Source organism: Callorhinchus milii, unplaced genomic scaffold (assembly GCF_018977255.1).
Source record: "Callorhinchus milii isolate IMCB2004 unplaced genomic scaffold, IMCB_Cmil_1.0 Scaffold10, whole genome shotgun sequence".
NCBI classification, from domain to species: Eukaryota; Metazoa; Chordata; class Chondrichthyes; order Chimaeriformes; family Callorhinchidae; genus Callorhinchus; species Callorhinchus milii.
Window position 1 is genome coordinate 9,503,954 of NW_024704751.1, and position 15,067 is coordinate 9,519,020.

Sequence of the window (15,067 nt, forward strand, 5' to 3'; positions counted from 1 at the left end):
TTCAAATCCATTCACTCCCTGGCACCTCCCTACCTCTCCAAAGTCCTCACTCCCCAATCCACCACCCAGAGCTTTCTGCTCGACTGGTGGTCTCCTGCTCGTCCCTCGCACCCTCCACCCCACCATTGGAGGTCGTGCTTTCAGCCACTACGCCCCAAATCTCTGGAACGCTCTCCCTCAATTCCTCCGCCTTGCCCTCTCTCCCCTTTCAAGTCTCACCTGAAAACCTTCCTCTTCGACCATGGTTACAGCCACCTCCCCCTGGCTCAGAGTTAGGCTCTGCCTTTGTTAAGTGCTCTGAGACGTTACACTGCATGGAGGGCACTATATAAGTGCAAGTTGTTGATTATTATTGTTTGTTTTGAAGGGTTTATTATTACTTTTAAGGGAGTATTATTGTTTTGAAGGGAGTATCACATTATGTTGTGCATTACCTCATTGAACAATTGTCATTGCTCTATGTTTGTTATCTATTTCCTTTCTCCAAATTTATTTTATTTGTCTTACCTTTGAGCTGTCTTGAGGCCATCATGTTGAAGTAACATATTGTGGAAGAAGGATTATTACGCCTGCTTCTTTTGCTTGACCTAAAAGATTACAGAATTATAAGGTGTGTATTGTAAGCTTTGCTACTTTTAAGTACTTTAGAGACACAAACGATCTCTATCTCAGATAATGGATTTTTCTTTCCTTGGGCATAAAAAGTTGGCCTCATCTTCACTTTTGTTTTAAAGTGATGGCTCTCCTCTCAATTTTCTCTCTCCTGAACATGTAGATTCACAATGTGTCACAGGGCACTAGAACACTTAATAATAATAATAAAATAATAATCCTTGCATTTGATATAGCACTTTTCACGTCTTCTCGACGTCTCAAAGCGCTTCACATAATAGACCGTAAAGTGAATTGACCGTATATTTGTGAGTGAAACGCGGCAGCCAATTGCGCGCAGCAGCGTCCCACAAACAGTCGTGGATTAAAAATGACCAATTTTTTTTATTGTTGTTTTTGTTTTGGAGGGATTATTATTAGACGTGTGGAGTAAGGAAACTTGCCCAAGGTTTCGCCACTTCTAATATCTTGCCAAGCGACTTCATTTATGGGGCCTTCTGTTCTGACACTGCAGTTTCCAGAAGTGGGGCTCTGGATGGCAATTTTAATGGGTATTTTTCCCTATCCCTAGCTGGAGGAAATGTCACCCACCCCCAAACACACACACTGAAACCTTGGCTGAGGTTAGACAACAGCACTGAAAATAGATTATTATTATTAGTAGTAGTAGTAGTATTATTATTCAATATCATAAAAGACAGAGGATTTACCACCAAACTATGTATGCTATGTATGAGAGAGAGATTTTTTTTACATTTTAAAAAATTCAGTGTAATTGTGAGGTTGAGGTGTCATGAACATTACCAACTCTAAAGTTACTCGCTGGTCAAGGTACATTATCACAGAGAACAACTGATATAGTATCTACTTTACTAATGGATGAATACCACTTATTGACCAAACCACAAAAACATTGGGATCGGAAGCTACAGAGGAGTCAATAACCTGCTTTCCAAAAGAACTAGAAGATACTAGTATTGATGTATACATATTAACCAAGTTGGGACAACAATATTCAAAAGTTAAATGTTATAAATATGGGAATGTGTGCCAATATTCTGTTAGTAATTCTGAGCTGAACTTCGGTAACCTTTATTTGACCATCTTTAATGTATTGTGGGTCACTTCAGGTTAATTGAGTATTGCCTAAAAGCCTTCCATAAACATTGGGTTCAGCACAGAGGTTAAGTAGTCTGTCTGGAGACAAAAACTATTCTGTGAGCTATGTTTAGTACTCTAGCTGAAAATAGAGTTACAAAGAAGAGTTGTTGGATGTTCGTTAATTTAGCAAAGACCAAGATTGAATCTTGTTGAAGTGTTTTGCTTCAGTACACTACATAATAATAATCCTTGCATTTGATATAACACCTTATCGCTTTTTCAAGAAGTCTCAAAGCTCTTCACACAATATACTGTAAGTGAATTAATTGATTGTAAGTATATTTTGTGGGGGAAACACGCCAGCCAATTAATTACGCAGAGCAGTTCCCAGTCATGGACTGAGTGACCAAATTATTATATATTTTTAAATTTTTCTTTTTTTAAGGATTACCCCCTTATTACATTACTATTACATGCATCGTTGCCTCTATTTTTAGTTGTTTCTAACTTTGTTATGCAAAATGAAACTGAGTTTATGATCATACTTTTTATAATATTTATTTATATTATATTTATTTGCTTTTTTCGCATCCTTTTATCTTCCTCTCTCTTGTCATTTTTCCTCAACTGGTTTTTCTCATTATCCTTATTGTGGTTTTACGTTTAGACCACAAATTTCAGTCTCCCACTGAATAACAGAAGCAGGTTTTCTCAACAGAGAAAAAAAGTTGTAACTACCAACTTTAAATCAATATTTTAACTTTTTTAAGAACATTTTTTAGTAAGCAGCTGCTATCAAATTAATCCTAGGTTGTGACAGTGGGGTCAACAGTAACAGGATTTGTTCCAGACTGATGATGAGGCCAGGGGAATTTCAGGGATTGGGCACAGAGCTGAGAGAAAGACTGATGGTGAAACTATATCTGAGAGCATGAATTATAAAGACAATCTCAGGTACTAACCATTATCTGCATTGTCTTTCAACCTTGGGTGAACTTCAATTGCAAATTTACTTTCATTACTTTTATCAGATGAATCACGATTAAATTTAGAACTATTGTTACTCTGCAAAAAGAACTCTTCATAATACTATGTACCGTACATGCTAAGTTGTCTCCCCTCGATATAAACAGAAATTTTACTTAATAATAATAATCCTTTTGCAATTGATACAGCGCCTTCTCACGTCTAGAGACCGTTTTGAAGCGCTTCACACAATATAAAGTGAATTGCCTGTATATTTTGTGGGTGAAATGCAGCAGCCAATTGTGCGCAGCAGTGTCCCACAAACAGTCTTGGATTGAGTGGCCAAATTATTATTATTTTTATATGAAAAAGAATGAAAATAACTTTTCAACAATTGAAATAGGCTTATTAATGCATGTTGTGATAAATGTAAAATCAAAAGATTTCAAAGGACTAATGGATTACTATTTCCTGTTGTTACAACTACAAACATTCAGATAGCCTGCAGTACCTCACAGATCAAACATCTGAATACCCAGTAACAGGTTAACCTGGTAGTAAATTTCATTTGATGGTTTCAATTTCCATTATATTGTTAACATTAGCAAAACTATGCCCTTTAATGATGATGGTTAGGAGGATGTAATCTGCAGCTGGAGCCTGTGAGAAAGCTTTATATGTGAAGGAAGTTACAAATCTGCTGCCAGGTTAACCTGTTGCAGGGTTAAATTGTTTGATGTTATGAAAAGCAGTCTGAGTCCACGCAAAATCATTGCTTTTCAGCCACAGGTTAAGGGTGTACTATTTTTCCTACGTTTTGCTTACAGAATATGCAGTCAATTCACTTCACAGTATATTCTGTGAAGCGCTTTGAGAAGTCTCGAAGATGTGATAAGGCATTATATCAAATGCAAGGATTATTATTATTCCCTTCTGAATCATGTACTGTGCCAATTAGCTGGATATGTATGTAGGTGACATTCTCTCAGGTCTCTGTGTTGTCTGAGAGTGTGTACCAGCCCTTTCCCTCTGCTAAGCATTATACAGTAATTGAGATCAAGAATTTAGCAGTTGAAGGCTTGAGGTTATGTCACTGCACATTATTGTGCGTTGCTTTCCGACAAACTACACAAACTACTATATATTGGAAATTTTGAATCTCAGCTTCATGTGATCTATCCCAACACCTGCAGCTAAAATCTATATCCTGCCTATCTGATTTTCATGGTTTTGCCACCAATTCATACTTATAATGACTTATCCCACTTTCCCACATACTCCCCAATGTCTCTTATGTTTTTCCGCCTATTTGTGCAATTTCTTTTCTGTCTTTAGTTGGAATTTCCATGCAATTTGTGCTCTTTCTTAGTCGCTCTTGCACTTTGTGAACCTCTCTCCCTTGCATTTCTCTCTCTTACACTTCCCGCATTATCATTACAAGAAGATTACATTTATATAGCGCCTTTCACGTATCGAGGACGTTCCAAGGCGCTGGACAGAGTACAGCATTTCAGACCTGAGCTGCTTCTTTATTTACCTGTTCTTAGTACAAATTACCATCTTCTGGCTGTCTCTTGACACACTATCACTTATCCTCTTTCCTACCATAATACTATTTGCCATGCTCTCTGGTCTTCACAATTCCCATCATCTTTAAATTTCCTCTTGTTATGTTTCTCTATTTCTTATCTGGCTGTTAAATGTTCTATTTAATTTCTGTTTCTGCAACTCATGCCTTTCGTATGTCATATTTTTCTCTGCAAAAGCCTATCCTTCCATCTTTAACCAGGTCACACTCACATCCTGTCAACCTTTTACGACAGCCAGTAACAGGAAACTGAGTCCAGATGTTCAATACACTGTTACATGACTACTTCATCCAACATCAGGCCACTTATCGTCTACATTACATTTCCACCCTCTTTGTACCCCATTGATCCAACATGTGAAATATAAGACAATTTATAGGCATGTGTGCAAAAGAATTTTCACTTTCATAAGCACAGAAACATAATAACTCACTCATGGTAAGTCTGCAAATCAGTTTGGTCAGCCTTGTGAACAGAAATAAAAATCACAACACAAGAGGCTTTGTTTATTATAACCATGTTATGTTTCAGAAAAGGAAAGTAACTGTGGTGACGAAATGGCCCAGATCACACAGATTATCAGACTTGAAGAGTTGATAGGACTCTCGCCTGAGACAAAAGGTTATGGGTTCAAGCCCCACAACAGGACTCTCAGATCATAGTCTAGGCTGTTACTGTGATAGTCCTGGGGGAGCGCTGCATCTTTCGGATACAGTCAATCCACTTTGCAGTATATATTATGAAGGGCTTTGAGAAGTCTCAATGATGTGAAAGGTGCTATATCAAATGCTAGGATTATTCTTCTTGTTTTTTTATTTGCTGGAAAAGTGTTGTGCCAAGCTGGTACAACTACACAACCCATGTTGTGATTTCCACACACCATATTTCTTCTAAAGATGTGACTCATGCTGGAGTACAATTAAATTGGTATCGTCCTGTAGCTCAGTGGTTAGAGCACTCGCTTTGCAAGCGAGAGACCTAGGTTAGATTCCCGGCAGGGTGAAACCTTGGGCAAGTTTCCTTACTCAACACGCCTGATAATAATCACTCAAGAAAAAAAAACAATCATAAATTGATTATTTCAATCCATGGCTGTTTGTGGGACGCTGCTGTGCGCAATTGGCTGCCGCATTTCGCCCACAAAGTATACAGCCAATTCACTTTACAGTCTATTCTGTGAAGCACTTTGAGACGTCTAGAAGACGTGAAAAGAGCTACATCAAATGCAAGGATTATTATTATTATTACTATTATTACCTGTAGCTCTCTGGTAAATAGCACTTGCTTTCTGCGTGACCTGAGACCAGCAGGAGATATGACAGTAGTTGGGAGGGTGGAAGAGATATCATAACTGATAAGTTACACACAAAGTGATAAGCAGCAGGAAATCTTGCTGATCTTACCCTCCGTAACCCAGGCTTAGAGGCCAAATGCAGTGCATGATAACCACCAGAGATTGAATTTGAGCCTTTCCGGTTCCATGTGATTCAGCACACCAAGTGGTACGATTATCCACAACGCCATCAGCAGAGCACCACAGAGTGACATTCGAATTCTCTTCTGAGCTATCAAAATGTTAGTCCCATTAAAGTCAAAGATCAAAGGGATGACTATATTAGGATATCCTCCAGACAAGAAACAAAGTATATAAACATAATTTTATTGTTGTTGTTGTAAATTTAAAAAAATGAATCAACTGAAGTTATTGTTGTTGCCTCAAGTTGAAACTTACCCTGCAAATCTTCATAATAAACTTCTTGTGTCTCATAATATATTCTTTGTATAAGGATTAGGTAAGGATTAATTAGGTGGATGTAGAAAAGAAGAGTTTAGATCCACTTCTGCATACTGATTTCAGTCTTGCTAAATTCAGTGAGGATACTCGTTTAAGCTGCTCCTGTCCAGGATGCACAATAAAATAATAATCCTTGCATCTGATATAGCACCTTATCACGTCTTCGAGACGTCTCAAAGCACTTCATAGAATATACTTTATAGTGAATTAATTGACTGTATGTTTTGTGGGCGAAACGTGGCAGCCAAGTGCACACAGCAGTGTCCCACAAATAGTCGTGATTGAGTAACCAAATTATTATTTTTAAATTTTATTTTAAGGTTATTACCCCTGGAAAAGCAATCTGCCAATCGACTAACAACCTGGTTCCTACTTACTGATAGGTAAACAGAGGCATGTGGTGTAAGGAAATTTGCCCAAAGTTTTTCCCCGCCTGGGAAAAAAACATTAAGCTACAGGACTTCACAATGATTATGCATTGAACAGTCTCTTCAAATAAATTACCAGAGGGAACAAATCTGCACTTAGAATGCAATGCTCTCTCTATGAAATATCAAAAATATTCTAGAGAAATTATATAATTGTATATAGATGGTTATGGCATTTGGAGCGTGTAAATGAGATGATATCAAATGGGCCAAAATACTTCTTCATCCAAAACCAATCTTGTGAGGAGAGCTGAAAATGTTTTCATTATAATAAAGAAGACTGAGAGGTGGAAAGATGATAAAGGCCTTAAAATTCTGAGAGGCAAACTATATGCAACATTAGATAGTGCCCTTCATGGAGTATGAAAATCTCAGAGCACTTCAGAAACTGCCAAACAAGGTTGGAGGGGGAAGGAGGAGGTGACCAGGCGCAATCAAAAAGGTAGGCTTTTAAGCAGGACTTATAGAGTGGAGGAGGGAGTTCAAAATGTGGGTGTAGTTCCTGAAGATTTTCCACCGATGGTGTAAGTGGGAGATGTGTAGCAGGAGGTGAGGTAGAAAACAGATACAGGGAGGTGCGAGGATGTGACGAGAATTACATGCAAGAATGAGGACCCTGAAACCAATCCATTGAGACTGGCGGTGGAACCTGGAGAGGAATTGGGTGATGTATATGTGACGATTAGTGCAGGTGAAGATGTGGACAACAGAGTTTTGAATATCATTTTGAATTATATGATAATAATGATCTTTTCATTTAATATAGCACCTTTAATGTCAGGGGGATATCTCAAAGCGCTTCACAGGATTCAGTGTGTAGGTGAATGTGGCAACCAATTTGAGCACAGCAATTTCTGACAGCCATGAGGTGAAAGTGTTACGGATGTACAAAACTACACTCACAAAACATACAGTCAATTCACTTTACAGTATATTTTGTGAAGTGCTTTGAGACGTCCAGAAGACGTGATAAGGCGCTATATCAAATGCAAAGATTATTATTATTATTATTACTACACGTCACTAAGGTCCAAATAATAATGCTTGCAGTTAATATAGCACATAGAAATGTCTCAAAAAGTGCTTCACACAATGAGTTACTTTGAAGTGTAGTCACAAACATGACAGCTAATCTGTTCAGAAACATCCCACATATATCAATGTGATGAATGACAAATTAATCTGCTTTTTTTTGTGAATCTATGGAGTGAGGAGAATCCAGTGAAAAACAAGCCGTAAAACATGGCAGAAAGAGAAATAAAACAAGAATGCCGAGATTTGTAATGCATTTAGTCTTTAGATATTAAATTGTGTGCGGATGTCAGTTCAGACATTGTGACATTCTTAAGTAAGGAAATATGATTTTGATTTCCATAGTTTAGAAAGCATGCACAGATTATACATTTGTATCATATTTTATAATCAGTCAAGCCACATTGGAAAATGAAACATGAGGTTTGTATTTCAGTAAATGCTAGTCTATTGGGGATGGAATCCAGCCCTTCAATGCACAATTGAAATGTGTTAGTGATTCATACCAAAGTAACCTAATCATGAAATTTTTCACAAATATTTGAACAAAGCTAACATTAAAATAGTGGCCAGACAATGCAGCAAACAATTATTAACATATGATTTAAAAGCATACCAAATTAAGCTATAAATTTGGCTCAGTCCGTAGTAGGCTCATGCCACACATCAGGACTTGAAGCTCATATGGTTTATGCTGTCACTCCAGTTTAGCACTGGAGTCGCTATATTGTGTGGAAGTGCTGTCTCTTAGATTAAACAAAGTCTGTCTATCTGTCTGTCTACTTGTTCAGGTGTTAAAAGTTCCCATGGCACTGGTTGAAAAAAGGGAGTTTCTCCTGGTCAAAAATCTCCCTTATAAAATTGGTCATTCACTTCATGGCTATTTGAGACTCATTACTCTGTGAAAATTAGCTGCTGTGTTCACCTACAAAATACAGATTCACTCCATTTTACAACGTATCAACAACAACAACTTGCATTTGTATAGCGCCCTCCACGCGTCTCAAGAGCGCTTAACAATGGTGGCCAAGCCATGGGGAAGGTGACCTTAGGTGCGGTCGAAGAGGAAGGTCTTCAGGCCCGACCTGAAGATGGGGAAAGGGGGCGGGGGGGGCGAGGCGAAGGGGTTGAGGCAAGGAGTTTCAAAGTTATGCTTTGGTATCCTATGAAGCACTTTGAGATGCCCTAATGTGAAAGGCACAATACCAAATGTAAATACCATTATTATTAACGGCAGCCAGTCATAACTTATGGTGTTTTTGCCTACAAAGTGCACAGTCACTACACTTAATTGACAACGTGAGATCCTGCGAAGCTTTTATGAGTTGTCCTCCCAACGTGAAAGGTGTCAAACTTTAGGATCATTATTACCTCGGGTTCAATTCGATTCCCGGGGCAGGGCAAGTCTCCTTAACTCCACGCGCCTCTGTTTGGCCGAGAGGGAACCCGGTCGTGAGTCGCTGAGCGGATCGCTTTTCCGGGAGTAATAATAATCCCTTTCCCCCCCCAAAAAAAAACACAATCACAAACTGGTCACTCAATCCACGACTGTTTGCGGGGACGCCGCTGTGGCGGAAATGGCTGCCGTGTTTCTTCACCCCCCCCCGCCCGCCCCCCCCCAAAAAAAATACACAGTCACTTCACTCGACGGTGTATTTCTGCGAAGCGCTTCGAGACATCGCGATGAGGCGCTGTGTCAAATGCCGGGACCACTGTACTCAGAAGGATTACCAAATGAAAAGACGTTGCCCTCCTCATTCAAGCCCCACCGACGAAGAAACTCTCAGCGACAGAGTCCCGCCGTTTCCCCCCCTCCCCTCACAGAGTCACCAGGGCGAGTCCCGAGCCACCTTTACCTGCTCCTCCCGCGAGCCAAGCCACGTCGCCCGTGACGCGTTACGCTCTTGACTGGCATGACGAGCGACCAATGAGAACCGCGAGACGTCCGGCGTCTTGTCCCTCTCCCCCCCCAGCGACCAATCGGACGTGACGTGAAGGCGGGACTTACTGGGCAGACGTCGGGCTGCGCGATGACGGTTGAGGCCGGTCGCGCGGGAGGAGGGAGGAGGTGGTGGTGATGCGGGGGGGGGGGCGGGGCGGGGGGGAAGAAGGGGGCGGTGGCACGCACGCGCCGCGCGGGCTCACGTTTGAATGACCAACGTCCCCGCCGCGCGCCGTGATTGACAGCCCGAAGGCCCCCGTCTCGAGGCGCCCGCCCACCGCCGCCCCCCCCCCCCCCCCCAGCGCGCGCTCCGATTGGCCGACGTGGGGCCGGGTGGGTGGGTGGGTGGGGAGGAGGAGGGAGGGGGAGGGGGGAGGAGGCGGGAGGTCGGCCGGCAGCCGGGCGGCGGTTGGCCGTCCCGCCATGTCCGTCGCGCGCGTCACCAGGTTTTCCATTGTGAAGTTGGGTTGAGCGGAGCGGAGTGGAGGAGGAGGGAGAGGGGGGGGTTAGGAAGAGAGGGAGAGAGAGAGAGAGAGAGATGGAGGAAGCTCTCCTGTGGATGTTGAGTGTGTTTCTCTCGTAAGAGTGGGTGGGAGAGAGAGCCATGACTGGATTTCTTTTCCTGGGCAGCATGAATTGTGAAAGGTCATGGCACTGAGTCCCGATGATGAAGACTATGACACCTCTCAGGTTCGGCCCTTTCAGAATTATTTCACGACTTCGCTTGGAAGGCTTAACGTGTGGGTGTGTGGTGTGTGTGTGTGTGTGTGTGCGATCTGTGTGTTGTGTTGTGTAAGTGATGTGTTGGGGGGAAAGTCAGTGAGTGGCTGCTGTTGCTACTGGACAAGGCCTTTCCCATCCCACCCCATAGAGAGACACAGCACTGGGGGGTGGGGGGTGGGGGGGGAAATAATGGCATCCTTTTTTTTTACACACACACAGTCATTAAAGGGCTTCAGGGAATTTGGGAGAGTTTGTAGCTTAAGGTGTCAGTCTTTTGCGTTTGGAAATGGGAGGACACTTGACCTAATTGTGTGTTTCTGCATACATTCAGATCAGCTTTTTTTCTCTCTCTCTCTCTCTCTCTCGTGAGCATTTGGCTTGAAAAATCTTTTCACATCTTCCACTAGATAGCAGGCTGCCCCCTTGTTGTGTATCTGTATTAAAGATGGTGTAATACATGGATTGTGTAAATGTTTAACCTTCATCTGTAGTAGTTTACAATTTGAATTTTGTTCCAGGGATGAATGGTTCCCCACCCCCCCACCCCCCCCCCCCCCCCGCACCTCATTACAATAACCTTGAAGCATTTTAGTGAGGTTTTAAAGTACAGTGATCAAACTCCTAAACGTTTTAAGTGAAAGATTATGATTGGAAAAATAGGAGTAACCTAATTTATTGCAGTGGAACTCAGTATTTTACACTTTGATTTGGAATATTTACATGTTATTAAATATTCATTTTAAGCTAGTGTACCTATGTTTGTGCTTTTTAAATTATGGAAATATTTGTTCATTTATCCGGAACGCCTGTAACATCATATATAAAAAAATATCCTGGGTGGGTGGTCATATTTGATCAATCCACACCCCACACCCCCAGCCTCCTCCCCTCTTCCCACATCAAAGATCACTATTTCTGATGATTTGTGGCCTCGTTGAATGCCAAATAGGAGATGTCATAATATTCTGCTGTCCTGACTCAATCGATTGTGTATGTGGGAGCGTACCTCTGTGTTTTCTGATTATGGGTCCATATCTGTAAGCACGGATTGGAAGATGTGTAATGGGGTCAATTGTACAATCGGGTTGAGGAATCTTTGGCGGGCGAGTGGCGTGATGGTTGGTTTGACCAGTAAATGTTACTGGAGATTCTTTGGGCAAATGTATCCGTAGGAATGTTCGAAGGCGTTTTGAGTTTTTTTTAAAAAAAATCAAAACAGTTTGCATCATGTCTTCGAAGCGTTAAAGCTTCCAGGAGCATACAACGCAGATGATATTGAGATTCGGTAAATGTGGAGCTTTGTTCGTGTTTAGTAACAAGTGACGGTTCGGTTTACAGCTGAGATTGACAAGCTACAGCTGGATTTTACACACTTCAAAAGCCCCTCTTCAGCCTAAGCATTGTTTCATTATGTGCAAGGCTACGTTTACTGAACCTCAGTACCATCCATCTCGCTTCACAGTCCTAAAGCTATTTTTAAAAATACCAGCAGCAGAATTTCTGAATTGTTGGTTTATGAATTTCCTATAATAGTTCTGTTTACATCTAACATACTAGTAAATGACTCCTTAAAATTAAGTTCCTTTTTTGTGAGATAAGGAAATCTTAATTTTACTTTACTGCCCCCAAAAGTGATGTTTGGGATTTGCGAAAACTAATCTTTACCCTGCCTGAGCTAATATTTTATTAAAATGCCATTGTTTTGTAAAGCAGCAGTTTAGAAGCTGAGGGATAAAGGTTTTTTGTCTTACTAAATTTCCTGAAAAGCCAATACAGTACAGCTGTAATATGTTGACCTTTGTTTTAATCCAACCACCATCTCATGTGAAACTACTTAAATTTTGAACATTCAAGTAATGTTCATGGAAGTTATTTTTATTCTGTTAACTTGTTTTCGAAGATGTGATTTGTTCAGTGTGTTTGCGATCTTAACTGAGGCCCTTATTTTACAAAAAAGTATGGTTTCCATTTTCTTCAAGGCATTTATGGTGACAGCCCCTTGTCTGATGATTTATCTGTCATTTTAAGGGAATTGTTTCAAAGAAGGATCAGAAAACAATGTATGTTTGAATCTGATCCTATTCATTACCAAGTTCCTTAGGTTAATACCTGAAGTTAAAACTTGGCTGAGTTTTTAATGTTTCCGTTGCAGAAGTAGCTATTGGAATAGTTGCAGTTTTTATGTTCTCATTACTCCAGCACTTGAAAATGATGCTGGATGTTATACAAATCTTGTCAAAAAGAAATGGGGAAATATATTAGTTCTCACCTTGTCTTAGACAAAAATCCCCCAAATAAAATTGGTCATTCACTTCAATATTGTTTGTGGGACATTGCTGTGCTCAAATTGACTGCTGAGTTTGCCAATAAAATATAATCATTATTCTCTACAATATATCTTGTAAAATGCTTGGAGATGTTCTCTTGATAATAATAATAATAATAATCCTTGCATTTGATATAGCGCTTTTCACGTCGGGAGGAAGTCCCAAAGCTCTTCACAGAACACACTGTAAAGTGAATTGACTGTATATTTGTGGGCGAACGCGGCAGCCAATTGCGCACAGCAATGTCCCACAAACAGTCGTAGATTGAAAATGACCAATTTAATTATTGTTTTTAGTTTTGGAGGGATTATTATTAGGCTCTGTGTGGAGTAAGGAAACTTGCCCAAGGTTTCGTCCTGCCTGGAATTGAACTCCGGTCTCTCACTTGCAAAGCGAGTGCTCTAACCACTGAGCTACAGAACTCCAGCCACTGAGCTACAGGACTCCAACCACTGAGCTACAGGGCTCCATAGGAAAGGCATTACTTCAAATCCAAGGATTATTTTCTATTGGAAGTGGGATTCCACTGATACTGGGTGCCCATTGGGCCATGAATAATGGCTGAGCTTGGCAGTCGCTGTTAGCAGGCTATTCAACCAATGCAGCCCAGCCAACCTTGTCAAACACATGTAACCCATGAGGAGTTTACTTGATAAGTGATCAGGAACGTGTGGAGTGTCACCTCCCCATCAACAACAGCTTTCCGGACAGCGTCCTGGAGAGCCTACTCTTGGTGCTGAGGCCAGTCCCTTCCTAATGACCCATCCGAGCTTGACTATGGCAGTACAGATTTGAGTTAGACCCTTTCTGAGTTGTATGGCTCAGTTACTCATTGTTTAAGCGGAGTCCTGTAGTTTAGTGGTTAGAGCACTCGTCTCACCTGGGTTCGATTTTCGGGCAGGGCGAAACTTTGGGTAAGTTTCCTTACTCCACACGCCTCTGATTACTTAGCAGTAAATAGGAACCCGATTGTTAGTCAATTGGCAGATTACTTTTCCAGCAGCAATAATCCCTTTTTTAAAAAATAATTGGGTCATTCAATCCACGACTGTTTATGGGACACTGCTGTGAGCAATTATCTGTCGCCTTTTGCCCACAAAAATATACACTCACTTCAGTTTACAGTGTATTCTGTGAAGTGCTTTGATGATGTGATAAGGTGCTATATAAAATGCAAGTATTATTATGTAAGCTTGCTAAGCCAATGTTGCCACCTTTCATATTGTTTGAAACTGTTTTTGGTTCAAAAATCATACAAACAGAAGCACGATAAATTTTAAGGTTAATTTTTTGGTGAAAGAATTCAACCGTTACTCGGTTTAAGCTTATAAATTTAGTTTAAGGAGATTTCTCTGGAGCATCAATGTATTAAATTAACCAGCTGCCTAAGTTGAGAGGTAAATTATCAGTGAATTGCCAACAGTATTTAATATTTTGCTAGCGAGTGACAAGATAGTGAGAACGAATGAATGATGCAGTAACATTTCAAAAAGGCAAAGGTAATTTATTACATTTATTTATTTTTTAAAAAGTGCTTGCATAGCTCTTTAACATTCTCAATAGCAGAATGACTAGCTCCCCAAGCAAGTTTTGTGTGTGTTGTTTTTGGAAGCCTAGTTGCTGATGGCATTTTTATGGATTGTCATCATAGGATTTAAGAGGCAAGGTTAGATGGTGCTTTTTTTTATTTGTGCATGCTATGGTATTGTATACAGCTACTACACTTCAACAGTATGATTTTAATGGGTGTTTTTTTNGGAATTCATCAGAATTATTAGCATTGTGGGTGCGGAATTGAATGCAAATTTCTCTGCTAGTCTAGGAATATGGAACATAGAGTAAGAGAGTGGGAGATTAGGAATAAAATGCATCCAAGCTTCAACATAACTTTTCAAAAGTACCTTTTTCTCCCCCTTTCTTGCTATGTTTCTGTCGTTTTAAACAATTGCCCTAACACCTTGACAGTGAATCTCGGGTGCTTTTGGATTGAAGCTTTGCACAGTCTAGTGCCACATAACTAATCTATGAATCTCCAGTTTTGAAGAAAAAATAGTAGCCCTTGAATATGATAACATACAATGGCCTATGAGCAGGCTATGAGCGTTAACTCAATGTGTCAAGTGCTTTTTGAAACCTTTCAATGTAGTGAGGTGCAATATCAAATGCAGGCATTGATGGATGTCTGAATATTATAGACCAGGCCGCTTCACAATGTTTCTGTACGACGTCCAAAGAAAGTGATGTATTATAGTTGACAAAGACATCTGCCAGGCAGGAATATGCTTTACTCTTCTACAGTAAAATTAATTTGCACAATTAAAATGTTAACAGCAGAAGAATAACAAGTTCAAACGATGTTGGCTTTGACTTAATTTAGGGAAGTATTAAAAATGTGGCCTTATATGGACTTTGCTTGATGAAAATGTATATGTGCGTGTGCAAATGATAAATGATGGAAAGTTGCACAGTCATGTAGTAATATAATAATATTCTTGCATTTGATATAGTGCCTTATCAAGTCTTCAAGACATCTCAAAGCATTTGTAAGTGGC

General features: G+C 40.4%; 2 protein-coding genes across 6 annotated transcripts in view; one reads left to right on the top strand and one right to left on the bottom strand.

Annotated features, from left to right (window-relative positions):
• The window catches only part of orai2 (ORAI calcium release-activated calcium modulator 2), a 76,497-nt gene extending 67,081 nt beyond the window's left edge, over nt 1–9,416 (bottom strand). For 2 of the 3 annotated variants that reach the window (XM_007896465.2, XM_007896462.2), the window contains exons 1-2: nt 9,380–9,416; nt 508–587 (exon numbers count right to left, since the gene is read on the bottom strand). The gene's annotated coding sequence lies outside the window, so the exon portion shown is untranslated. Of the gene's footprint in view, nt 1–507; nt 588–9,254; nt 9,280–9,379 lie in introns of those variants that run through there. The other variant, XM_007896464.2, reaches the window with a different exon arrangement.
• Nucleotides 9,417–9,963: 547 nt separating this feature from the next.
• The window catches only part of LOC103180532 (lysine-specific demethylase 2B), a 66,321-nt gene continuing 61,217 nt past the window's right edge, over nt 9,964–15,067 (top strand). For all 3 annotated transcript variants that reach the window (XM_042338764.1, XM_042338765.1, XM_007896459.2), the window contains exon 1: nt 9,964–10,155. In XM_042338764.1, the coding sequence (XP_042194698.1) occupies nt 10,114–10,155 (42 nt within the window). In that variant the 5' untranslated portion in view covers nt 9,964–10,113. The remainder of the gene's footprint in view (nt 10,156–15,067) is intronic.